Source organism: Streptopelia decaocto (genome assembly GCF_964273445.1).
Source record: "Streptopelia decaocto genome assembly, chromosome: 15".
NCBI classification, from domain to species: domain Eukaryota; kingdom Metazoa; phylum Chordata; class Aves; order Columbiformes; family Columbidae; genus Streptopelia; species Streptopelia decaocto.
The window spans coordinates 12,485,144-12,511,029 of record NC_138670.1 but is presented as its reverse complement, the minus strand read 5'-3'; the positions used below and the strand labels follow the sequence as shown (position 1 = coordinate 12,511,029).

Here is a 25,886-nt window from a genome sequence, read left to right as displayed (position 1 = left end):
CACGTGTGTGCTGCTGTGTGTGCTTGGGTACACACATGTGCATGTCCTGTGTGTGTGCATGGGTGCACACGTGTGTGCATCAGCATGTGCATGGGTGAACACATGTGTGTGTTCCTGTGTGTCTGCATGGGTGCTCACACCTGTGTGCTTCTGTGTGTGCTTGGGTGCACACGTATGTGTTCCTGTGTGTGCATGGGCGCAGACACGTGTGTGCTCCTGTGTGTACATGGGTACACATGGGTGCGTGCATCCCTGTGTATGCACGTGTGTGTGCACAGGTACCCACCTGTGTGTGTGCATGGGTATGTACACATGTGTGCATGAGTATGTGTGCATATGCATGTGCATGAGTGCACGCATGTGTGTGCTTCCATGTTTGCATGGGTGCACATGTGTGTGCATGTCCCTGTGTGTGCACAAGTGTGTGTGTCCATGGGTGCACACGTCTGTGTGCTTCTGTGTATGCATGCGTGCACACACGTGTGTGCATGGGTACACGGATGTGTGTGCAGCTGCGTGTGCTGAGCACACCACGTGTGTGCAGGTGTGCGCACATCTGCACATCCTCGTGCCCACACCCCTGTGCCCACCTGCCCACCCACGTGTGATGTGCTGTGGGTCTGTGCGTGTCACTGTGCACACGTGGTGCATGTGTGTCTGTGTGTGTGTACAGGCGTGTGTACATCCGTGTATGCACATCCGCCTGTCTGTCTCCGGCTGTTCTTCCGGCTGCCTCTTCCATGCGTGTGTGTGTGTGTGGTCCCTGTGTTGGGGCATGCAGGGAGGCTGCGTGTGTACATGGGCATGCGTGGGTGGTCCCTGCCGGGGGTGTCAATGGGGGGACATGGGGGCCCTACAGGCAGCATGTGTCTGTCTGTGTCTGGGGATAAATCCCCACACCGGCAGCACCCCAGGACCCCCCACTCCTCTGTGGTGTGGGTGCGGGTGGGGGCCTCAGCCCTGATCAATGCTGTCAGCGCCCACCCACCCACCCTGCCCGCACAGGGGACCCCGGCATTCGGCCGCTTGCCGGCAGCTCATCTGCAAACCCACTGCATCCCTTCCCATGGAGACAGTGGGGAACCCAGGAGTCCGGGCTCCCTGTCTATGGGGTGGGGGGGTGCAAGGCGGGGCTGCGCTCTGTCTGCCCCCCACCCCAGCGTGGGGGGAGCCCTGGAAGGCCTGAAGCTGGGCTTGTGGCGGTGGAGCAAGCAAAGCAGGACTCCTCTCTGCTGGAGGAGATGAGGGAGTGCTCCCACCAGGCCCCCCCACCCATGGGTGCCACCCTCCTCTGGGCAGGGCAGTACGTTGATATGGGGAGGGAATGCACCCCTAAAACACACACCCACACCTGGGGGGACCCATCGCCCCATCTCCCCAAGGGTATCCTTGCCGGCACCCCAGCTGGCAGCCACCCCATTGGTGATTAGAGAACAGGGGCGTCCCCAAACCCCTCCCTGTCCCCCCCCCAGCGCCAGTGGCAGCCTGGCCCCCAGCGTGTCCTTGTCACAGGGCCCGGGACATGCTGTTTATCCTCGTGGGTGCTCAGAGGAGCCGAAGGTCACCCGCGCTCCTCCTCAGACTAAACAAGGCTGCACTCGGGCGCCCAGGTCCTGTGGGGGTGGATGGGGATCGCATCGGGTGATACACGTGTGCCCCGCCAAGGTGTGGGTGCTGTGAGGGCTCAGCACTGGTGGGACAGATCCTGCTTGCCTCGGCAGGCTCCCTCCAACAGCCTGGGGCTTTGGGGGGCTGCAGGCACTGGGGTGCTCTGTCTTGTGCCCCAGCGTGGGGCAGCCCCACTCCTGCTGCTCCCTGATGGCTGTCCCAGGCTGTCCCCAGCCCAGAGCTGGGCACGTGGGGCCCAGCCTCAGGCTGCACAGGACCTTGTCCCCAAGGCTTCCCCGAGTGACCCACACCTGGCCCTGGGGTCCCCTCATCCATGCTCACCCTCTGCTTGGTGGCTTGGACCCCTGCAGGGCTCCTCAGGTGTGTTTCAGCCTGGTGTCAGGTCCCGGTACCATGTTCCTGTCCCAAGTCCTTTCCATGAGCCCATGTCCCCATATCCTGGTCCAACTCCAGGTCCTCATGCTATGAGTCTGTCCCAGGTTCAGGTCCCCATGCCATGGCCCAGTTCCAGGTCCCTGCCCCCATTCCATGTCCCTAACCTGCTCCAGGTCCTCATGCCATATCTCCATCGCAGCTCTGTGTCCCCATCCCATGTCCCAGTTACAGGTCCCTGCCCTGGTTCCGTGTCCTCATGCCATGTCCCAGCTTCAGGTCCCCATGCCACAGCCCAGGCAGGGATCAGAGCTCAGAGCTGAGCTTAAATGAGGCTCCTAGGACCGGGGAGGACTTTGGCGGGGGGGGGAAGCAGGGCAGGGGGGCAGATGGGGCTTGTCAGGGCAATTATGGCCTATCAGCGCCCACAGTGAGCTGTGCCATTGCGTGCCAGTCCCCAGCCCCATTTGCCCATGGCCGGTTCCTGCGCTGAGACCGGGCTGCAGCTCGTTGCAGGGATGGGGCAGCATGTGGCTCCTGCCCATGCGGGCTGACACAGAGTCCAGTCCCCAACGTGGGGATGGGGACAGGGACAAGAGGGATGCTTGGGACAGGGACCAAGCTGGGGCTCGGTGCCCCCATCAGCTGGGACCCCCGTGGTGCCACCTCGGGCTGCCACGCCACGTGGCCGAGGCCACCAGGTGGCACTGCGAGGCCACCGTGGCCCTGGCTGCCCGGCCACCCCCAGGGCCACCCCCCCGCGGCCCCTGAGTGTCCCCTGCCCGGTGTGGGGGCGATGTGGCCAGAGATCTGTCCTCACATCTGTCCCCAATCTGTCCCTCCCAGGGGCATGGCCAGAGAGGCAACCTCTGTCCCAGATCTGCCCCTCCATGGGTACAGCCAGAGCAAAAAACCCTCTGCCCCAAATCTGTCCCCAAATGCATGGGCACAACCAGAGTGACAGCTTCCTGTCCCCTCTGCAAGCATGGTCAGAGCAACAGTCCCTCTACCCCCAGATCTGTCCCCAAATCTGTCACTCTGCAGGCAAAACACAAGTGACAACCCCTCCATCCCCAAATCTGTCCCTTGGCAGGCAGAGCTGACAGCCCTTGGACTGGGGGGATGTTGATGGGGTGAGCAGGGCAGACACTGAGGTGTCTCCATGACTCAGGGCCTCCTGTCACCTCCCATGCCTCAGTTTCCCTATGGTGCTGTGGGAACCATATGCCCTAAGGGGGACAATGTCCCCCTCCAGGTCAATTTGGGGGGCAGCCCCCCACAGGGACACCTGTGGGTGCCACTGCCTGGTCCTGCACCAGGTGCAGGCTCCTGGTGTGGGTGCCTGGCATTGGTGGGGGTCCCCGATATGGGTCCCAAATGTCAGTGTGGGTTCTGGCCTTGTGCCCAGTGTGAATGCACGTGTGGCTGGGGCACCTGGTCCCGGGGATGGATGCCCACAGCAGGTGGGGTTCCCCGGTGTGGGTGCCTGTGTCCAGTGCGGGCCCCCAATGCAAAGCACTCATCTGTGTCCCCAGTGTGTGTCCCTGGTGTGGGTGCTTGGCCCTGGTGTGGGTGCCCAGTCCCGGTACAGGCCTCTGGTGCAGATATCTGGTCCCTATGTGTCCCCACTGCAGATGCCTAGTCCTCTATGTGTCCCTGGTGTGTGTGTCCAGCCCCCTGTGCATGTCTCTGGGGAAGATGCCAAATCCCTGGTGCATGTCCCTGGTGTGGATGCTTGGCCGCAGTGTGGGTGGCCAGTCCTGGTACAGGTCCCTGGTGCATGTGGCCAGTCCCCTGTGTGTCCCCAGTGCAGATGTCCAACCCCTGGTGCATGTCCTTGGTACGCGTGCCCAGTCCCCTGTGCCTGTCCCCAGTGTGGATGCCCAGTCCCCCATGTATGTCCCCAGTGCATGTGCCCGGCCATGGTGTGTTGTCCCTGGTGCAGGTCCCTGGTCCTGGTGTGTGTCCCCAGTGCAGATGCCCAGTCCCTGGTGTGTGTCCCCAGTGTGGATGCCCAGTCCCCTATGTATCCCCAGTGCCAGTGCCCAATCCCTGGTGCATGTCCCCATTGCAGATGCCCAGTCCTCTATGTGTCCCCGGTACGGATTCCCAGTCCTCTACAAGTCCCCGGTGCATGTGTCCAGTCCCCTGCGTGTCCCCGGTGTGGGTGACCAGTCCCCTACGTATCCCCAGTGCAGATGCCTGGTTCCCTATGTGTCCCCAGTGCGGATACCCAGTCCCCTATGTGTCCCCAGTGCATGTGCCCGGTCCCTTACGTGTCCCCAGTGTGGATGCCCAGTCCCCTATGTGTCCCCAGTGCGTGTGCCTGGTCCCCTATGTGTCGCCAGTGTGGATACCCAGTGCCCTACGTGTCCCCAGTGCCAGTGCCCAATCCCTGGTGCATGTCACCAGTGCAGATGCCCAGTCCCCTATGTGTCCCCAGTGCGTGTGTCCAGTCCCCTGCATGTCCCCAGTGCGGGTGACCAGTCCCCTACATATCCCCAGTGCGGGTGACCAGTCCCCTACATATCCCCAGTGCAGATACCCGGTTCCCTATGTGTCCCCAGTGTGGATACCCAGTCCCCTATGTGTCCCCAGTGCGTGTGCCCAGTCCCTTACGTGTCCCCAGTGTGGATACCCAGTCCCCTACATGTCCCCGGTGCAGATGCCCAGACCCCTACGTGTCCCCAGTGCAGATGCCCAGTCCCCTACGTGTCCCCGGTGCGGGTGCCCGGTCCCGGTGCGTGTCCCCGGTGCGGGTGCCCGCGCGGCCGTGCGCGCCGCCGCCGGTGCCCGTGCTGCCTGGCGCTGCCGGAGCGCTGCTGCTGCTGCCGCCGCCCGGCCCCGCGCCCGCCGCCGCCGCCGCCGCTGCTCCGGTGCGGCTGCGGGTCCCGCTGCGGCTGTGGCTGCCGGAGGTAGCGGCGGGGGGCGCGGGCGATCCGGGCGGCGGCCATGGCGGGGCGGGGGGTGCCGGCTCCGGGACCGTATACCGGGGGGGGACCGTGCACCGGGGGGGAGCTTGCACCGAGGGCTGCTGTGCAGCGGGGGCGCGGGGGGCTGCCGGGGACCGGGGATATCGTGCCCCGGGGGGACCGTGCACCGGGGGCTGGGCCTGGCCTTGTCGCCCCCTCAGAGCCGCCGGGCGCCGGGGCGGGGGGGTCACCGGGGCTTGTCCCCATTGCACGGTCCCGGGGGGGGGCTGGGGTTGGGGTGAGGGTCCCCCCGGCCCCGGCGGTGCTCGGGGTCACGGCGGCTGCTGGGTGAGCGGGAGGGTGCACACGCGTGTGGAGGTGTGAGGGTGCACGGCTGCACGCCTGGGCGTGCGTGTGTGTGTCCCTGGCGGGGGGGGGTGTTGTTGTGCTGCTGGCGGTCCCCGTGTCTGTCCGTCTGTCTCAGTCCCACTGTCTGTGTCACTGTCTGTGTGTGTGCCAGCGCGTGTGCCCGTGCGTGCGTCTCCGTGTCAGTGTGTCTGTGTGTGCCTGGCCGTGTCCGTGCGTCTGTCTGCCTACGGCGGCTGTGCAGCAAACCCCCCCACTCCAGCCCCCCACCCACTGCCATGGGGCTGGGGGCTGCTGTGGGTGGCCGAGAGGCTGTGCTGGGGAGCGGGGGGCCGGGGTGGGCAGCCCGGGATCTCCCCCTGCCCGATGCCTGCAGTGCAGATCATAAATCAGTGGTGGCTGGAGCGGGCTCGGGGGGCCGCAGGCTCCCTGGTACCCAGACTGCCTGGGCAGGGAGCAATGGGGCTCCCTGGCCTTGTGGGGTCCCTGCCAGCCCCCCAGGGCTGTGAGCAGGGTTGCCTGTCCCCCCGTCCCCCTTGTCCCCCTTGTCACGTTGGAGGCCGGCAGCCGGGCAGGGCTGGCAGGCAGCCCATGCTGCCAGGGCTGCGGGCACAACGGCCTTGCTGCCTGTCAGCTCCATGGGGACGATGGGGGCAGTCCCCCAGCTGCCACCCAAGCGGCAATACTCAGGGTGACCAGCGCCGTGGCCCTGTTTTACAGGTGACACCTCTGTCATTTGCCACCGGGACAGTTGTGGAGCCACTGAGGATGTAGGCTGAGTGGCGGGACGCGAGGAGGAAGAGTACAAGGAGGTGTCTTGGGGACAGCACCGTGCTTGTGTGTCCTCAGCACCATCCGCATCCACCCTTCAGCTGACACAGCCCAGGGGCTTCCCGGTGGCTTTTTGGAGCCTGAGCCAGCGCCGCAGCAAGGAGGAAGGGCCGAGGAAGCCGTGCCGGGTGATGGATGGCCCCAGCCTGGTGCGGCAGTCCCGGAGGAGCAGGACGGGGCAGCTGGGACACGGCAGGGACCTGGCTGGCAGCACTTGCCCCTGCAGAGCCCCACAGCATTTGCTCCGCTGAGCTCCGACCCAGCGGGAACCGGGGGGAGGGTTCGGAGGGGCTCCGGGTGATCCCCACGCGGGGCTGAGCCGCTGTGCCCCAGCATGGCGCGGCAGGGCGCAGGGGCCATGCTGGCCTCCAGTGGCCTGGGCTTCCCCCCACAAAACCTGGCCCGGGTGGTGGTGTGGGAGTGGCTGAACGAGCACGGGCGCTGGCGGCCCTACTCGGCCGCCGTCTGCCACCACATCGAGAACGTGCTGAAGGAGGATGCCCGCGGCAGCGTGGTGCTGGGGCAGGTCGACGTCCAGCTGGCGCCGTACATCATCGACCTCCAGTCCATGCATCAGTTCCGGCAGGACACGGGTAAGGGCTGGCGCTGAGCCGGGAACACCATTCACCCATCTACCCACCTGTCCTTCCATCCATCCTTCCATTCACCCATCCCTCATCCTTCCATCCTTCAATCACTCCATCCCTCCTTCCATCCATCCATCCATCCATCCATCCATCCATCCATCCACCCACCCACCCACCCACCTTGATTTGTATCTATCTTCCTGTTGTTCCATTCATCCATCTGTCCATCTGTCCATTCATCCGTGCATCTATCTCACTGCATATCTGTTTGCCTGTTGTTCCATCCTTCCACCAATCCACTATCTATCTGTCCCTCCATCCTTCCATCCCTCCCAATTTCTCTCTACTTGTCTGTTACTTCATTCCTGCATCTGTCCGTCCATCCATCCATCCATCCATCTGCCCATCCATCTGTCCCTCCATCCCATTGCATGTCTCCTCCCCTCTATCCATCTGTCCCTTCCATTCCTTCTCTTCTCCCCTCTCTGCTCCCCGCCACCATGGACCGCAACCCTGGAGGGATGTGTCTCAAAGTCCATCCATCCCCCCTCCCTCCCCGTGGGGTGCTGTGGTGGGAGCTGTGTCTCACTGGCCACCCATCTGCCCCACAAAGAGACTCCATCTAGGGTCCCCAAGGAACAGGGGAGGCCCCAGTGTGTGCACTGGGAGCTGTGGTGGGCACTGGGCTGGCTGCAGCCGCGGTGGTTGGTGCCTGCCTTACTGCGGCACACATCCAGGCCACACGTCCTCAGGGGAAATCAAAGCTGGTTCCATGCTGCCACCGAGCCTAGCCCCATTAAATGTGTCCCCGTCATGGTGTGACCCATTAAACTGGCACGTGCCAGCTGTGCCACGGGGGACTTGCCAGTTCGGGTGCCGTCCTGGCCACCCCTGCATCCCTGTCTGCTGGGACGTGCGGCGCTGCCGATGGCAGGGGACCTGCCACACACTGGGTGACACCCCCGGACTTGCTGGGGACACACAGGAGCCACCCCAGAGTAGGACCGCCACGTCCGTGCCCCCCTACCCGGCCACCAGTGCCACCATTCCCAGTCACCAGTGATGGGAAAGGACCCTGCGTGAGGATGTGGCTCCTGTGATGGGCTGGGGACTGAGATGGGGACTGAGCCAGGGACCTGCCACCCTTCTGCCATCAAACCTGTCTCTGCATCGGTCTTCAGCCAGTCACAGGCTTGGCAAGGGGCAACTTGGCACCCACAGCCCTGAGTCAGCACGGCCACCGGCACGACCCTACTGGGCAGTGGCTGCGCTGACTCAGGGCTGCGGGTGCCACCGGGACACCCTGGCTGTCCCCATGCCAGCTCCTGCCAGCTTTGGCCAGGACCTGTCCTCTGGCAGCAGGGACCTGCCATGATCATGGTGCTGGGTGCTCCTGGGGGACACGTGCCCTGGTGGGGGACACAGCTGGGTTTGGGGGTGACATATCTCTGCTGGGAGCAAAACGGCTGTTCCTGGGACCTTGCTGTCCCCAGGGATGTCACCAGAGGGGACGTGGCCATCTGTTTGACCCCATCCCATAGATCATCTTCAGAATCGTTATCTCTGTGTGTCCTATCCCTGTATCTGCCTCCATCCATCATCTCTGCCCTGTGGCCTGGGGACAGCTGGGTTTGGAAGCTGCCAAATGTCTCTGGGGTCTCACTGTGCTTGGGAACATGAGGGTCACCTGTGATGAGGGTGCTTCTGGTGCCCACTGTGGCCTGGGGACACAGGGATGGTGGGCAGGAGGCTGGGGGTGACGAGGGACTTGGCCTGTGCATACCCGGGGAGTGAGAAATCCGAGCCAAAACAGCGATGTGTGAAATGAGGTGACCCCGTTCTGAGAAGTGGGGACGCACGTCCCCTCCTTTTGGCCCTGGGGACGCTGTCTCAGGCCCACAGCTCCAGCGTGGCTGGCGGAGGGGATGGGGGCTGTAGGGCTGGGGGCAGTTGGTGGCCCTTGGTGACCCAGAGCTGTGTGTGGGGTGTCCTCCCCTCCTCCTCCTCTGCTCTGTGGCAGTGGCATGGGGCTGTGAGGGGGCAGGGGGATGCAGGATGGGGCTGTGAGGGGGCAGGGGGATGCAGGATGGGGCTGTGAGGGGGCAGGGGGATGTGGGATGGGGATGTGAGCGGACAGGGGGATGCGGGATGCAGCTGCAAGGGGGCAGCAGGGCACAGGATGCAGTTGCAAGGACCAGAGGGATATGGGATGCAGTTGCAAGGACCAGAGGGATGCGGGATGCAGACGCGAGGACCAGAGGGATGCGGGATGCAGATGCGAGGACCAGAGGGATGCGGAATGCAGATGCAAGGCCTGGCGGGTGCAGGATGTGGATGAGAATGGGATGCGGGATGTGGGCAGCTGGCCGGGGGACACAGACATGGGCAGGCAAGGATGTGAGCACAAGCAGAGCACGGGTGAGCAGGCCGTGGGCAGGAGCAGGCAGCGGGGTGTGGATAGGAACCCGCGGTGGGGCTGGGGATGAGGCAGGGGCAGTGGGGCTGAGTGGTTCTGGGGGGTGAGCAGCTCCTCTGCCTCCCCCGCTTCCCGCGGGGCCGCCGGCAGAGCTGCCTCAGCACCAGCCGGCAGCTGGGGCCGAGCTCTGCTGCCTGTGATGATTAATGACCGTTATTAGCGTCGTTAATCGGGCTGGGCAAACGGTGCTGACGAGGGGATAGAAAAGCACCGCGCTGCAGGGGCACTGCCAGGACCACAGCTCAAGGCGGGGCTGCTATGCCTCCCCCCCAGGGCTTCAGAGGGGGCTGTAGCATCCAGCTTGGTCACAAAGAAGCATGAGGGGTCAGGATTTGGCCGTGCACAGGGGACAACGCCTGGCTCCCGTGACTGTCAGCGCCAGCCAGAACCGCAGCAGCTGTCAGGAAACCCTCCTGACCTGGAAATGTCCCCCCCGCCCCCGGGATGGTGAGGGGACCCCGGCCAGGGGGTGGAGATGGGCCTGGAGCTGAGTGATGGAAAAAGGTGCTGGGGGCCGAGCAGCCTCGTCCTTCCCACGGCAGCTGGAGCTGTGATCGCAGGGCTGTGATCCAGGGCTGTGATCCCGGCCGGTGGCCAAGCCGCCACCGCTGACGGAGGATTGTTGAGCCGCACGAGTCCCCGGGGAGGCGCAGCCCTGCAGACACAATCCATCGATCCATTGCACGCTGTGTCTGCGGCTGCTCGGCGCAGGGAGGCGGGTGCCGATGTTGGGGACTGATGGCCGTCACCCCTCCTGCACCACAGGGTGCTTTGGGGAGGGTGAGAGCAGCTGCTTGCACCCCAAAGTGCCTCTGCACCCCCATCCCTGAGAGGTGGATGTTGCATTTGTCACAGTGGATCACAGAATGGTTTGTGTTGAAGGGCCCTTCCCAGCTCCCCCAGTGCCCCCCCTGCCATGACAGGGACATCTGCACCAGCTCAGGTTGCTCAGAGCCCCGTCCAGCCTGGCCTGGGATGTCTCCAGGGATGGTTCATCCACCACCTCTCTGGCCAACCTGGGCCAGGCTCTCACGACCCTCAGTGTGAAAATACAAGCTGGGAAAAAGGACATGCACACCTACATGCAGTCATGAGTGTCTCTGCTGGCACCCTGGGGTGCTGGACCCCGTGGGTGCTCACCCCCCTGTCTCCCCAGGGACCATGCGCCCCGTCCGGAGGAACTTCTACGACCCGTCCTCAGCCCCAGGGAAGGGCATCGTGTGGGAGTGGGAGAACGACAACAGCTCCTGGACGCCCTACGACATGGACATCTGCATCACCATCCAGAACGCCTACGAGAAGCAGCACCCCTGGCTGGACCTCTCCTCCCTGGGCTTCTGCTACCTCATCTACTTCAGCAGCATGTCCCAAATGAACCGGCAAACCCAGCGCAAGCGCCGGCTCCGGCGCCGCATGGACCTGGCGTATCCCCTCACCATGGGCTCCATCCCCAAATCGCAGTCGTGGCCGGTGGGGACCAGCACGGGGACACCCTGCTCCTGTCCCCAATGCCTGCTGGTCAACAGCACCCGTGCTGCCTCCAATGCCATCCTGGCGTCCCAGCGCCGAAAGCTCTACCCGGGGGCCGTGCGCCAGAGCAGCACCTTTGCCGGGGCGGCTCTGTGGCCGGCGGGGACGGGGACGGTGGCGGTGGCGGGTGGCACAGCCAAGGGCGAGGGGCTGCGGGTGCCCAGCGGGGCATTCGTCCCCAACCAGAGTGTCCCCGGCGCGGCGCCGCTGCCCGGGCTCAACAACCTCAACCGGCCCGGCACGCAGCGGGGGGGTGGACTGAGCACCCGTGCCACCGTCCCCCCAGGGTAAGCTGGCTCTGGGGGTGGCCAGGGGAAGGGGACAGCGGTGGTGTCACCAGGGTGGTGGGCACACAGAGCCGGGGGAAAAAGGGAGGTGGAGGTGCCTTGTCTCCTGCTGTCACCTTGCACAAGCAGCCACAGCCCTTCCCAGTGCTGTGTCACCTCCAGCCCCAGGCGCCTCGCCCTGGGGACGTGGTGGCAGGGGGGACATCCTCAGCAGCTGGCTTGTCCTGGAGGGGCTGCGGTGATTTGTGCGGCGTGGCGTGCTGTGCTGTGCCAGCCGGAGGAGATGCAGTGCCTGCTCCCAGGGGACCTGTGTCCTTGCTGGCCAGCATGGAGTGTGTGACACCAGCTCATGGCCTGGTGCCACCAGGCGCGTCTCTGGCTGTGTCCCCTACATGGATAGGAATAACTCGCCAAGGGGATGTGGGTGGCTGAGCAGACGCCCAGTGGGGTGAGCAGTGGGTGTCACTGTTCTGGCACCCAAGTCCCCTCGGTGGGTCACCCTGGTGTCCTCTGGGGCTCTCTGCACCAGGCTGGCACTGGCTGGAAAGCCCCAGTGCTGCTCACTCAGCCCAGATCCAGCCCCGGGGTGCTCAATTGGGGCTGCCCTGGAGGGGACCGAGCTGTCCCAGGGGACAGCCTGTCCTATCCCTCCCAGCTCTGTGCCAGGGGGCAGGATCCGACCCTGGTTTGGTGGGTGCAGGGGGGGCAGGTTTGCTGAGCCCCCGGACAGTCCCAGCACGTTTCCTTCCCCTGCTGACGTGCTGCTTTCGCTTCCGCGTGCCGGGCGCTGGGCCAAGCCGTCCCTGTCCCCATCGCTGTCCCTGTCCCCATCCCGGCACGCAGGCCCCATCCTGCACATCCCCATGGACAGGTAGGAGGGGACCAGGGAAGTGCTGGGTGGGTTGGGGGCACCCTCCACCACTGTCTCCACCTTTGGGGGGGTTCAGGCAGCTTTGGGCGTGGGAAGGAGACACCCACAGCCCCAGCTCATGAGGGGCTGAGCGCTGCCGAGCTCATCACCATGATGGATGTGTGCATGGGGGGGGCTTTGGGGTCGGGGAGGGGATGACACGGCTGGCAGGGGCTGCTGTCCAGATTGCCAAGCTGGGGCAGCCCCCCAGGGCAGGAGAGCGCTCGGGCACTGTGCAGGGCTCCCCTGTGGGGCCTGCGTCCTTATCCTCCATCCCAGTGTGTGCCCCTTTCCTTCCATCCATATGTCCGGCTGTCCATCCATCCTTTCTTCCATCTATTCATCCATCCATCCATCCATCCATTCTTGCTTTCCATCCATCCATCCATCATCCATCCAACCATCCATCCACCCATCGACTTGCCTGAACGCACATCTGTCCATCCCCCTGTCCCTCCCCGCTTGTCCCCACTCATCCCTCCTTCTTTCCCTCTGTCCACCCCACTCGTGGGCACAGCCACGTCCCTACCTGTACATACAAACCTCCAGCTCCCACCCACATCTGCCTGCAGAGCCAGCTGCACCAGCCTTGCACGCGTGGGTGCACACCCAGCACTGTGCACACATGGGTGCACACACCCAGCGGCGTGCACACACTGCTGCACACACAGTGCACACCTGGCGGTGGCTGCACACATACATGGGAGATTCCCTGGGTCAGCGGGCACAAGCAGGCAGGGGGACACTGTGCCATCACCCTGAGGGTCTTGGTACTGGCAGCCCTGGAGGGTGGCCATCCCCTGGGGGAGTAGAAGTGATGGCCAGGGTGATGGGTGAGATGACAAGGCACAGGGACAGTCCCTGTGGGGGATTGTTCCAGTCAGAACAAAGGACGTGGCTGTCAAGACATCCCGCTGGGGCACCCACCCTGGGTGAAGGAGGACAAGGTGTTCCCAGCACCATTGGGTCCCCAGGGATGGACACATGGCACTGGGTGACAGCCCCATGAGACAGGACAGGAACCCCCATGGCTGCTAAGGGGACATCCTGCCCCGTGTCCCAAGAGGAGGACCCTGCCCTGGGGACATGTCATGCACAGGGGGGACAGTGCCAGCCTTGCCATCCCCACTGAGCCCCCTCCCATCTCTGCACAGGGTCCCGGCCCTCCCAGTCAAGAACCTGAATGGCACTGGCCCTGTCCATCCTGCCCTCGCAGGTAAGGGGGTGACACTGGGTGTCACCGCCAGGTGACATCGTGGGGCTGAGGGGCTGGAGGGGCAAGGCACAGTGCTGGGGCACAGCCAGGAGGTGGGAATGAATGGACAGACTTTGGGTAGACAGACAGACAGCACCTCTCCCCCGGCACAGGGATGACGGGCATCCTGATGTGCGCTGCCGGGCTGCCCGTCTGCCTGACCCGCGCCCCCAAGCCCATCCTGCACCCGCCGCCCGTCAGCAAGAGCGACATCAAACCTGTGCCCGGTGTCAATGGCATCTGCAGGAAAACCAAGAAGAAGCATCTCAAAAAGAGTAAGGACCCACTCGTGGCCCTGTGTGCGCCCTTGGCCATGCTGGGGAAACTGAGGCACGGTTGCTGCTGCCACTCATGGGGGTGGGACTCCAAAGGGGTTTGCCTGAGTGTTTTGGGGTGATGCCCACTGCTCCTCTGTACCATGTGCTGGTACCTTCTCCTCCTTGTGCTGTCCCCATCCTGGTGGCGGGGCTGGCAGGGGTTTGGGGACACCGTGGGCAGGCTCTGATGGCGTCACCCTCTCTGCCTGCGGCAGGCAAGGCCCCTGAGGACGTGGTGCGGCGCTACATCCAGAAGGTGAAGAACCCCCCGGATGAGGTGAGTGTGGGCTCAGGGGCTGCTGGAGGTTCATGGGGCTCTGGGGATGGGCAGAGAGCGGGGGCGATGTCCCCATCCCACCCTGTGCCCCCCAGGACTGCACCATCTGCATGGAGCGGCTGGTCACCTCCTCCGGCTACGAGGGCGTCCTCAGCCAGCGCAGCATCAAGCCAGAGCTGGTGGGCAAGCTGGGCAAGTGTGGGCACATGTACCACCTGCTCTGCCTCCTGGCCATGTACAACAACGGCAACAAGGTCAGCTGGGACCCCCCATGGGGACACCGTCCCTGTGGTCACATGTCCCCTTGGTGGGTGCTGGGGGGCTGGGTGCTGTCCCTGATGTCCCCCTGGTGCTGGTGCAGGATGGCAGCCTGCAGTGCCCCACCTGTAAGGCCATTTATGGGGAGAAGACAGGGACGCAGCCTCCTGGGAAGATGGAGTTTCACCTCATCCCCCATTCCCTGCCTGGATACACCGACTCCAAAACCATCCGGATTGTCTACGACATCCCCACCGGTATCCAGGTGAGAAACCTGCGCCTGCCGCCCCAGGGACCCCATGCTGGGGTGGGTGTCCCCACCCTGTGCCACCTGCTCACCCTGCTGTCCTCCCACCCAGGGCCCGGAGCACCCCAATCCCGGCAAGAAGTTCACGGCACGAGGCTTCCCGCGGCACTGCTACCTGCCCGACAACGAGAAGGGCAGGAAGGTGAGTGTCCCTGGTGGTGCTGGGGTGGGGTGGGGTGGGGTGGGAAGAGAAATGATGGGATGGGAACAGAGGAGAGGAGAAGAAGAAGAAGAAGAAGAGGAAGAAGGGAGGGGAGGGGAGGGGAGGGGAGGGGAGGGGAGGGGAGGGGAGGGGAGGGGAGGGGAGGGGAGGGGAGGGGAGGGGAGGGGAGGGGAGAAAAAAAAAGGGAAGGGAAGGGAAGGGAAGGGAAGGGAAGGGAAGGGAAGGGAAGGGAAGGGAAGGGAAGGGAAGGGAAGGGAAGGGAAGGGAAGGGAAGGGAAGGGAAGGGAAGGGAAGGGAAGGGAAGGGAAGGGAAGGGAAGGGAAGGGAAGGGAAGGGAAGAAGAGGAAGGGAAGAAGAGGAAGGGAAGAAGAGGAAGCGAAGCGAAGCGAAGCGAAGCGAAGCGAAGCGAAGCGAAGAGAAGAGAAGAGAAGAGAAGAGAAGAGAAGAGAAGAGAAGAGAAGAGAAGAGAAGAGAAGAGAAGAGGGATAGATGGGATGAGATGGGGTGGGATGGGAAAGACATAGCAATGCTGGGGTGGGGCTGGGATGTACCACAGGGAAGGGTGTCACGATACAGGCACCGTGCCAGGGCTGAACCCCTACCCTGGGGTGCTGGGGGCTGTGCTGTGCCAGGCGGGAGGAGGGCTGGGGGTGCAGGGTGGGCGAGCAATGGCCATGCCCGCCCGCCGCAGGTGCTGAAGCTGCTGATCGTGGCCTGGGACCGGCGGCTCATCTTCACCATCGGCACGTCCAACACCACAGGGGAGTCAGACACAGTGGTGTGGAACGAGATCCACCACAAGACCGAGTTCGGGTCCAACCTGACGGGCCACGGCTACCCCGACCCCAACTACCTGGACAACGTCCTGGCCGAGCTGCTGGCCCAGGGTGTCTCTGAGGCCACCCTGAAGGACTGAGGCAAGGGTGAGGGGCTCCCCACCGCCCTCTCGCCCCCGCGTCCCCTCCTGTGCCAACGCCGCCCGCGCCGCTTTGCTGCCGATGCTGCAGCCCTGCCGAGTGGGCTTCTCCCCCATCCTGGGCCACCCGGTGCCACTCACCACGTGTCCCTGTGTCCCCCCCCACTGCCCCGGTTTACCCTGCTCCCGTGGCAATAGCATCGTGGGCTGGTGCTTTTCTTTTTCTACCCGTGGCCTCTTTGCGCATCAGCCGCCCGTGCCACCCGCCGCTGCCCCACGGAGCCGCGTACAGCTGGTGCCATGTGTACATCTCTGTGTTACAGAATACACCCCGCGCCGGGCCAGTGTCCTCGTGTCCCCACTCGGCTCCCTGCACCTCCTGCTTTCCTGGGGTGCTGGGTGGCATCGCCCCAGGATCAGCCCCAAGGGTGGGTGTTGGTCCCTCCCTGCGGGGATGCTGGGTTGGCGGGGGGGTGGGACTTGGGGCACCCCCGTGGACAGAGGAGCGCGTGTGTGTGTTGTGCTGGCGGGGGGGAGGGGTCTCAGTCCCTCTGTTCTCGCACACGGGTCTCGGGTGGAATGAAGGGGGAAGCGGGAGGGCAGTGGGTGGCGGGGACTACAACTCCCAGCATGCCCCGCGGCGCGGGCAGGCGGGGCTGCGCGCAGGGAGGGCGCAGGGCATGCTGGGAGTTGTAGTCCAGCAGCGGTCTCCGGCGTTCAAATGGCGGGCGGCGGGGCCATGGGAGGACTCGGGGCTGTTGAGGGGCTTGGGGCCGTTGGGGGGCTCGGGGGCGGCCCCGGGGCGCCGTCCCGGCGGGCGAAGGCGTCGTGGGCGATGTCCAGGTCCCGCAGCACCGCCTGCAGCCGTCCCCCGGCGGGCTCGCCTGCGCCCCCCGGCAGGGTCAGCGCCACTCCCGGCACCCACCCCGTGGTACCCACTCCCCAGCAACCACCCGGCACCCCCAGCAGTGCCTCCCCCCCCGGCATCCATCCCTGATACCCACCCCCAGCACCCACCCGTGACACCCATCGCCAGCACCCACTCCCGAACCACCCACTATGTGCCACTATGTCCCCCCATCCCACCACATCCCAGCCCGTCCCACGGCCCCTCATCCATCCCCCAACCCCCCAGCACCCCACGACATGGACAGACACTGCTGGGGGTGCTTGTGTGCGTGGGGTTCGTGGGGATGGGGGGTGTTTATGGGTGGGTGGATGTTTGTGTGGGTGTTGGGTGTATTCCGGGTGGGTGCCAGTGTGTCCCTGTGTGCGTGTGCACCCACCCATGCACCCGCGTGTGTATCAGCGTGTGCACAGCCGTGCGTGGGGCTGAGTCTGAGCATGTGCATGCAGCTGGGCTTGTGTCCCTGTGTCCATCCCTGTGTCCATCCCTGTGTCCCTGTGTCCCTGGCTGCGTGTATTTGGTGTCCCCTACTGGAGGGAACCAGTGGAGTGCTGGCTGTGGGTGTGGGGTGTGTGTGTGGGTGTGCGTGCCTGTGCATGTGTGTCCGTGCGTGTGTGTCCATGCATGTGCAAATGTGCATGCTTGTGCAAGTGTGTACATGCATGTGCATGTGTGTGCAAGTGCATTCACACATGTGCCTGTGTGTGCATGCATGTGTAAGTACATGCAAGTATGTGCCTGGCTGTGCATGCAAATATGGACACGTGCGTGTGTCTGTGTGAGTGTGCATGCATGCGTGTTGCAAGTGTGTGCTGCCTCTGTGTGTGTGTGCTGCCTGTGTGTGTGTGTGCTGCCTGTGCGAGCGTGTTCATGTCTCTGCAAGCGTGCTTGCGTGTGCAAGTGCATGCATAAGTGTGCTTGTGTGCGCACACAAGCACAGGCACGTGTGCATCTTTGCTTGCATGTGCAAGTGTGTGCATGCATGTTCAAACATGTTCATGCACACACAAGCGTGCATTGGTGTGTCGCCAAGCAGGGGCCGCCCCAACCAGCACCCTGGGGTGCAGAGTCCCCATCGCCCCCCCAGGGCTGCCCGTACCTGCCTGCCCTGGGCCTGGGGGCTCATCCCTCGCGCTGCCCTCGGGACCCTCGGCCGCCCTGCAGGAGAGGGACCCTCAGCACGCTCCCCCCTGCCCACCAGCACCTGGGGTCCCCCAGGGTGTCCCTCCCAGCCTCACCGCAGCTGGGCCCCCGCCTGCTGGAGGTGCCGGTACAGGGTCTGCGCCGCTGCCGCGGGGTCCAGGGGGTCCCTCCACTCACCCAGCGCCACGGTGCTGTGGGTCCGGCTGCACCCGGGTGCTGCCAACGAGAGCCACAGTGGGGATGTCGGGGTCCCCCACACGCCCTGCCCGGGGGAACCCCCCCTGCCGGCCTTACCCGTGCAGGTGGGCTGCAGGCAGCAGGTCCAGCGCCCGGCGCGGAAGGTGCCCGCGTGGCAGGTGGGCAGCATGGCCTCGTTGGCACTGCTGGCCCGTCGCAGCGCCCAGAGCCACTGCCACAGCTCCTGGGCACTCTGCGGGGACAGGGAGGGAGGGTGGCACCGCGCCAGGCACCCATGGGCACCCCGCACTGGCAGTCACTGGTGGGGAGGAGGAGGAGGGTGGAGGTGGGGATGGGTGATGCTGATGGGGACCTTGGCGGGGCTGGGCACCAGGGCCAGGTGACAGGGAGTGCCAGTTTGATGGCAAAGCTGCCCAGGTAGGACCTGGTGGGGAGATAGCCAGGTACCCTGGTGGAAGCCAGGGTACCCCAGTGACCCCAGTGTAAATAGGGGTGGGAACCCAGTTATCCCAGTACAGATAGGGCTATTATCCCAGAGACCCCAGAACAGATACAACTGGGTACACTGATCCCAGTACCCCAGAGCTGGTACCCCAGTGACCCCAGTACAGATGTGTCTGGATACCCCACTGATCCCAGTACCACAGAGCTGGTACCCCAGTGACCCCAGTACAGATGTGTCTGGATACCCCACTGATCCCAGTACCACAGAGCTGGTACCCCAGTGACCCCAGTGCAGATGTGTCTGGATACCCCACTGATCCCAGTACCCCAGAGCTGGTACCCCAGTGACCCCAGTAAAGCCAGAGTAGGATACCCCAATTTTCCCAGTACAGCCAGGACCTAGACACCCCCTTGACCCCAGTACAGCCAGTGCTGGGCACCCCAGTGTTCCCAGTACAGCCCATGCCTGGGTAGAGCTGGATTAGTGACCAGGACCATTCCCATTGTCCCCACAGGACCGTGGGGTGCCCCACGGCTGAGTGCTGGGGAGAGGGCTCCTGGGGCAATGGGGTGGGGGGTTCCTGGGGTGCTTGGGGTGGGGTGGGGGCACCTACCTTGCACTGGATGTAGGTGGTGTGGAGCTCCCCAGTGCCGTCCTGCGCCACGATCTGCATGATGTGGGGGTGCTGGAAGGTGCCCTCGTCCACCCGCTCCACCGCCCGCATCTGCGGCACTGGGATGGAGCAGCGCTCCTGGGGGCCCCAAAACACCATCATTCACTGCACCCACATCCCCGGGACACCCCACACAGAGTGGGGGTCACAGGCAGCACCCACCTGCCACTCGGGGGACTTGGAGAAGGTGAGGGCCTCACTGCTGAGCCAGAAGTACCTTTTCTTGAAGGCGAAGCGGGGCAGCAGCGCAGCCCCCCCCGCCGTGCGGGTGTGCAGGTACCCCTCCTTGATGGTGGCCGAGGGCTGGAAAAGTGCCGGTGGCACTGGCTCCTCGCCCGCTGTGGCCATGGCACAGAGGCAGCGCTGTCACCCCGAGTGCCACCGCTTCCCCCAGCTCGAGGATGCCCAACCCTGGCCATCCTGGCAGCATCCGCACATCACCGAGCGCGTCCCCCTCCCCGGGGATGCTGCCAGGGGACAGCAGGGATGATGCCACCCCTCTGTGTTGGGTGTTGGGACAGTGTGCCCGCTCACCCTCGGTGCTCTCCACCGCGACCAGGCTGTCCAGGAAGGCGGTGACACGGGTGATGCTGGGCAGCAGGACGACGTGCAGCGGGGCCATCCACGGCTCCTTGCCCTGCCCCAGCTGCAGCCCCAGGTTGCCGATGCTCTGCAGTGCCTGCCCCACACCGGGAAGGGTTCACGCTGCCGTACCCCACAATGGTGTGGGGACTGCAGGGGGAGGACGCCCCTCTGGCTGCTCCCCTGCAGCTCTGCGCTGTGCCCAGGGCGCGGTGGCATGTCCTGGGGACGGGCAGGGCTGGCCCCAAGTGGTGTGGGAAGGAGCCAGCCCGTGGCATGGGGACAGGAATGGTGCTGCCCTCTTTGGGGTCCCCATCATTCCCTGGGGTCCATGTCCCTCCCCTGGGTCCCCATCTTTTCCAAGAGGTCTCCATTCCCCTCCTGGGGTCTTCATCCCTCCCTTGGGCCCCACATGCCTCCCCAGTGTCCCCATCCTTTGCCAGTGTCCTCATCCGTCCCCAGAGTCCCTGTCCCTCTCCAGTGTCCCCAGCGCTCCCCAAGGTCCCTGTCCCTCCCCAGGCCCCCCATCCCTCCCCAGGGTTCCCATCCCTCCCTTGGGTCTTTATCCATCCCCGAGGTCCCCATCCCTTCCCAGTGTCTCCATCACTCCCTGGGGTCCCCATCCCGCCCAATGGTCTCCATCCTTCCACAGTGTCCCCATCCCTCCCAGTGTCCCCAGCCCTCCCCACACCTTGGCGAGCAGCAGGAGCGTTCGGCCGGTGCGGGGGTCCGCGTGCTGCTCCCGGAGGCTGAAGAGCTTTGGGGTGAGGACAGCGGGAGCGAAGAAGCGGAGGAAGAGGAACCCGCTGATGGCGAAGTACCGCACCTCCTGGCCAGGGATGGGGACAACTCAGGGCTCAGGGTGGGGGACTTGGTGGCACATGGACTCCTGGCCCGCCGACGTGTCCCACCTCATGCTGCTGTGAGGGGAAGCGCTCCTCCACCCGCCTGCGGAGCTGCTTGAATGCCACCCTCATGAGGAGGGGACACTTGTCCACTGAGCCCACGATGGCATCGACGATGTCCCCCAGGTAGCCCTTGAGCAGCTCCAGGCTGCTCTCCCGGACCTGAGCCTCCGACAGGGACCCCTTGAAGGAGATCCTCCTGCGGGGACACCGCCGAGTTAAAAGCCACCAAGGTGACCCATGGGTTCAGCAGCAATTGGGGACACCGTGGTGGGGATGGCACTCGCCTGCCACGGCTCAGCTCCATCTTGCCGGGGTCCAGCTCCACGTACTTCTTCTCCTCGAAGATGCGGTTCACCACGGGCTTCAGGACCTCGTGCAGGTAGGGCAGCCCCACCACCTGCAAGGGGCGGGAAGGCACCAGCGTTGTCCCCAGACTGTTCCCACAAACCCTGCCTGGCTCTGTGCCCTCATGCCATCACAGGAGGGCACAGCGGGGACGTGGCCGGTGTCACCTCCCGTACTCACCTTCATGAACTGCTCCATGGACTTGGAGGCCAATGAGTTGGAGCGGAACAGGGTGTTGGGGTCCGCTGGAAGGGCGCAGAGGCTGTGGTGAGATGGGCACGGGGCGATGTTCCAGCTGTCTCCACTGTGCCCGACCCCGGGGACGTGTGGCATCTTTCCTGCCTCCCCCTTGGTGGCCCCACTCTTCTCCCTATGGGGGACCCTGCTACCCCAGTTTCCCAGGCTGGGGGGTGCAGGTGGTGTCCCCAGCCCTGGCACTCACTGGTCCTGGCCAGCTCACGGGTGACAAGATAGTCCAGGAGGGGCACGGCCAGCCCCTGTCCCAAGAAGATCTTCACCAGCTTGGTGGCCACGTCCTGCCGGCTGTCCCCCGAGGTCACCTCCTCCAGGATGGCCAGTGCCGTGCCAGCGGGGGGCTGTGGGGAGGGCAGGGGGGGTCCCACACCGCGGTGCTCCCCACCTGCCCCCCGAGGGTCCCCCCACCCTGCAGCACTCACCTGGCCGGGGCAGAGGACGGGCTCGGTGAGGAGCTGGATGAGGGGCTGGTAGTAAGGGGCGGGCAGGACCGTGTCCTCCTCCAGCCGCACCGTCAGCCTCAGGGCCCCCAGCTGTCCCCTGCAACGACATCCTGCAGCCTGCACCCCCAGCACCCCGGCTCCTTCCCAGGGGGAACGCAATTTCCCGTGCATTATAAACGAAAACCGTTTCTGGAGCTGGCTAAGCCTTTCCATTCAAAGACACATTTTCAGGCTTTTTACAGTTTCGCAAACCTTAAACCTCAGTTTAAGGATGATATTTTCTAGGCCAATAATCCTCATCCTTATTCAACTAGAAATACACACAACTTTGCCTTAGCAGGACCCTCATCCATGGCTGTTTCTGGCTATTGTTGGCCCCATCATTTAATAATATTCTATGCTCATTTTCTGGCTTTTAGTCTCACAGCACACTTCCATGTGGGCACAAACAAGATAATGTTCATTGAAGAGGGGAAAATCCTGCATTTTTTTAAAGTGTTTGTGCTTTGCAAGTTGAAAACAAAATACTTTGAATAGTTCATGAAATATATAGAGCCTGGGGAGCTGCTGGTGCTGCCTGCGCTCACCCGCAGTCCCTGGTGCCGCCGGGGAAGGGCAGGAGCTGGAACCAGCCCTTGGTGGGCTCCGTGCAGATGGTGTCCAGGGGGAACTCGACCTGAGGGGACAGAGGTCTGATTGGTGGGGACACATGTGCCAGCACCCCACGCCGTTCCCCTCTTTCCCCCGCCAGTGGGGACCCCTTCTTGGGGGAGCCCAGCACTCGCAGGGGCTCTGAATGTGGCACTGGTGGGTGCATATATCCCTGTCCCCATCCCCGTGGTCACCCAGACCCTGACACAGGGACGGGAGTGTGGGGGTGTCCCCAGGGTCCTCACCCGTCCCAGGAAGTCGTTCTTGCCCACGATGTCCCAGTCCCACAGCTCCACGCTCAGCACGGCCTCCCGCAGCTCACCCTCCACCAGCTCAAACTCCAGCACCTCGTCCCAGCGCGGGAAACGGGTTTTCTTAATCACCTGCTGGGGACAGGGATGGGTGGCCATGGGGGACAAGGTGTCCGAGCCTCTGGGTCCCAGCACCCGGCACCCTGACTCACGGCCGTCTCCAATGTGTGTCTGCAGCACAACACCCTGGCAAAGGGGTCCGAGGTGCCCGAGGGGTCCCGGGGGGCCAGGTCCCTGTGGGGAGGTGGGGGTCAGCAGGGGTGCAGCGGGCAGCACCCATCCCCACCAGCACGGTCCCTGTACCCCGGTGTCCCCCATTTCCTCTGGGCACAGCAGGCACCCATGGGGCACCCATGGGACACGCTGGGGCAATGCTGGTGAGAGTGGGTCCCCATTCCCCAGCACTCTTCCCCAAAGCCCCTCCTCCCCCAGTCCCTGGGGGCCACATAGCACAGTGTGGGGGGGCTCTGCTGTCCCTGATGCCTGGCCCCATGGCCATCGTGTTGCCTTGGTACCCGCTTCAGTTGCCATGGCAGCGGGATGCTGCTGCCTCCGCCGCCTGCTCCGCTGCCAGCATCCTGCCTGGCTGGCACCGCGTGTGTGGGCACATACGTGTGCACACGCACATACACACGCACAAACACGCAGACACGTGTGTGTGCGCGCACACACACACACCCCCAGAGCAAAGTAGAGGGACAGGCTGCACTGTGCCTTAGTTTCCCCAAATTTTGAAGCCAAAGGGGAGAAACTTGCTGCAAGAGCCAGCTGGTCTGATGGGGACTGTCTCCAGGTACCCCATGGCCCTCTGGGCCACCCATCTATGCCCCTTGTCCCCCTGTCCTGTCCCCGAGCAGGGCTGGCAGTGTCCAAAGCAGCTCATTCTCCACTGAGACCCCACAGCATCATGACACATGTTGGCACCATTGATGTGCCCAAGCAGGAGACAGTGAGGGCCTTTCTTGGTGACAAGTGGGAAGGATGAGCCCTGTGCCACCACTGTCCCCATCCCCTCCCCTCCTCCCACTGCCCAGACTCCACCAGCCCAAAATAAGACCCTGGGGGTGGCTGTGCCCCCGTTGTGCCCCACCAGTCCCCCCCACCCACCTGGCCTCAATGAGGTGGCAGCGCAGCACCCGCGGGTGGCCCTGCTCGGGGACCCCCAGCTCCAGGTGGATCTCGCCCTGCACCTCCTCATCAGGATCCACGGGCACCAGGCTCAGCCAGCTGTCAACACCTGCCGGGGGGTGACAGGGTGGGCACCCCATGGTGCCTTGTCAGCCCCCCAGCCCCCCGCTGTGCGCCCACTCACCCCGCAGCTCAGCTGAGATCTGCTGGCGGCTGAGCGAGACTTTGCCAATAACGTCGTCCTGCCTGCCAGGGCAGAGACACGACGGGCACTGAGGCCACCGGTGGGGACATGCCACCCCTCGGGGGGTCCCCGGTGCCCACCCCCGTTGTCCCCCTTACCCGATGGTGTCTTCATCCAGCACGTAGACAGCGAGGGTGTGGAAGCCATGGGGCAGGCGTAGGGTGTATTCCTCCCCCCAAAAAGGGTTCAGGCTCTTCCACACCGTGGCTGTTCTGTGGTGGCAGAGGTGGCTGCACCCCCCAGGGACACCACCTGTCCCCCCCAAGTGTCCCCTCCCCGGGGTGGCAGGGTGTCCCGCATACCTGGCCACCACCTCGTTGTCCACCTTGACCACACAGTAAGGATCACTGGAGCCAGACCTGGGGAGGAGGATGTGGGTGCTGGGGGGCTCAGCCCCCCACCTGGGGTACCACCCATCCTCTGGGGTCCCACCCAAGCTAGGGGCTGCTGCTGCGGGGGCTCAGGGGGCCAGATCTGAGCAGCACTTTCAACCCCAGCCCCGGGAGGCGAGATGAGTTGCCAGGTCTCAGCCCAGCCCCGCAGCTGACATGGGGATGGGGACAACACCTTGTCCCAGCCCCCGCCGCCCAGGCCATCGCCCTGCGCCCCCCCGTATCCTCCTCCCCCGTGGGTACCATGTTCTGCCAGCGGCACAGCCAAGCCCCAGTTTCTGTGGCAACCCCCAGTGTCAGGGTGACACTGGCCTGGCCCGGAGCCCTTCCCAGGCTTAACCCTTTCCGCGGGGGAGGACGCGCCGGAGGGGACAAGCGATAGATCCAGGGCTCTCCCCTGCAAAGCCCCCTCCCTGCTCATTTACAGCACCGGGGGCTGCCTCCCAGGGGGATGCTGGAGCCCCGAATCCCCAGCTGCTGGAGACAGGGGATGACAGGGGGTGCTGCAGCCCCCGGGCGGGGCGAGGGAGGGGACCCCAGCCCCTGTCCCAGCCACGGGCGTGGGGACAGACGGGAGGGTCCCGGCCGTGGGTGCAGTGGGCGATGTGGCTGGTTAAAGAACGGCGTTAAACAGCAGGGGCACCCCAACATCCCCCCGGCAAGCAAAGCCCATGGTCCGGCCGCTCTGGCAGGGACAGGCAGGAAAAGCTGGGGGATGACAGCTCCCGACCCCCCGGACGAGAGCGGGTCACCCCGAGCCCCTCCGCAGCCCCAAGCTGGGTTTGGGGGTGGCACCGGACACCTCACCCCTATCCTGGTGGGTCCGGATGGCCCCGCCGTGCCCCGACCCCCCGAATGGGGTACCCAGCGCAGCACCCGCCGGGTGGGGAAACTGAGGCAGGGGCGGCCCCGCTGCCCGGCGCTGGCAGCCGCCGCGGTGCCAGGCTGGCACATCCGGACTGCTGCCCGCTCCGCGGGGGCGGATCCGCGGACAGGAGCAGCCAGGGGGGCTCCCTGCACCCCCCCGGCCCATTGCTCCCCCTTCCAACGGCACGGATGCCCACCAGGTATGTGGGGGTGTGGGGGACGGTGTCCCCCCAAGTGTTACCCCTGCCCTGCTGGGGGGGATGTTCAAGGGGTTGGGGGGCTTATACCTTTCAGTGGGGGCGGGGCTGAGGGGGCTGGCAGTTCCCTGTCACCCCCAGACCTCCCCCATTTGGAGTACTGGGTCCCTGCCAGCATGAGTGCAAGCAGGGACCCCCAACACCGCAGGGAGAGCACAGCACCCAGGGCTCCCAGCCCTCCCACCCCCCCGCCACATCTCCCAGGGTGAGGGGCCAGGGGAAATTGGGGGGGTGAGACCCCCCCCGAGCCACTCACACGTCCTTGGCGGGCAGGTCCTTCCCCTCCACCACCCGGCAGTACAGGGAGGTGGTTTTGGCCATGCCGGCGAACTTCGGGGTGGGCACCTAGGAGTCCATGTGGGGGGGATACAACGGGTGTGCCCCGACCCCCCCACACCCCCGCTGGAGCTGCCAGCACCGGCCTCCTCCTCCTCCTCCTCCCCAACCGCTTCTTGCTCTCGCTTCTTCCTTTTTCCTCTTCTCGATTGTTTTTCTCGCCGCTTCGCTCCCACCTGCGCCCGAGCACAAAGGCAGCTGGAGCGCGGGCACGCAGCAGCGGGCGAGCTGGGGGGCCTGGCCGTGTGCCACCGGCGCAGGGGACATGTGGCGATCTGCCGGTGGCCACGGGTTGCCACTCAATGGAAACTCACCGTGGGGGTCTTTCCCCCCGGGGACCGGTGACCACCAGTGTGGGTAAAGTCTCTCGTGTCGTAGCGATGGGGAAACTGAGGCACGGGACCATGG

At 64.7% G+C, this 25,886-nt stretch overlaps 2 protein-coding genes across 2 annotated transcripts; one reads left to right on the top strand and one right to left on the bottom strand.

Moving 5' to 3' along the window:
* Nucleotides 1-6,444: 6,444 nt before the first annotated feature.
* On the top strand, nucleotides 6,445-15,728 carry DTX1 (deltex E3 ubiquitin ligase 1; the record flags this gene model as incomplete). Its single annotated transcript, XM_082065863.1, has 9 exons — nucleotides 6,445-6,703; nucleotides 10,330-10,990; nucleotides 13,055-13,116; nucleotides 13,269-13,430; nucleotides 13,688-13,749; nucleotides 13,845-14,003; nucleotides 14,111-14,272; nucleotides 14,367-14,456; nucleotides 15,169-15,728. The coding sequence occupies 9 exons, from the start codon at nucleotides 6,445-6,447 to the stop codon at nucleotides 15,391-15,393; spliced, it is 1,842 nt and encodes a 613-aa protein (XP_081921989.1). The 3' UTR covers nucleotides 15,394-15,728.
* Nucleotides 15,729-15,935: 207 nt separating this feature from the next.
* On the bottom strand, nucleotides 15,936-25,508 carry RASAL1 (RAS protein activator like 1; the record flags this gene model as incomplete). Its single annotated transcript, XM_082066477.1, has 21 exons — nucleotides 25,399-25,508; nucleotides 23,929-23,985; nucleotides 23,725-23,838; nucleotides 23,567-23,628; nucleotides 23,362-23,491; nucleotides 22,407-22,488; nucleotides 22,189-22,326; nucleotides 21,880-21,968; nucleotides 21,272-21,389; nucleotides 21,037-21,190; nucleotides 20,775-20,839; nucleotides 20,534-20,646; nucleotides 20,253-20,445; nucleotides 20,033-20,170; nucleotides 19,294-19,438; nucleotides 18,922-19,097; nucleotides 18,700-18,837; nucleotides 17,738-17,920; nucleotides 17,539-17,659; nucleotides 17,400-17,458; nucleotides 15,936-16,277 (listed from the first exon to the last, which is right to left on the bottom strand). The coding sequence occupies exons 1-21, from the start codon at nucleotides 25,461-25,463 to the stop codon at nucleotides 15,936-15,938; spliced, it is 2,682 nt and encodes an 893-aa protein (XP_081922603.1). The 5' UTR covers nucleotides 25,464-25,508.
* Between the last annotated feature and the right edge of the window lie 378 nt (nucleotides 25,509-25,886).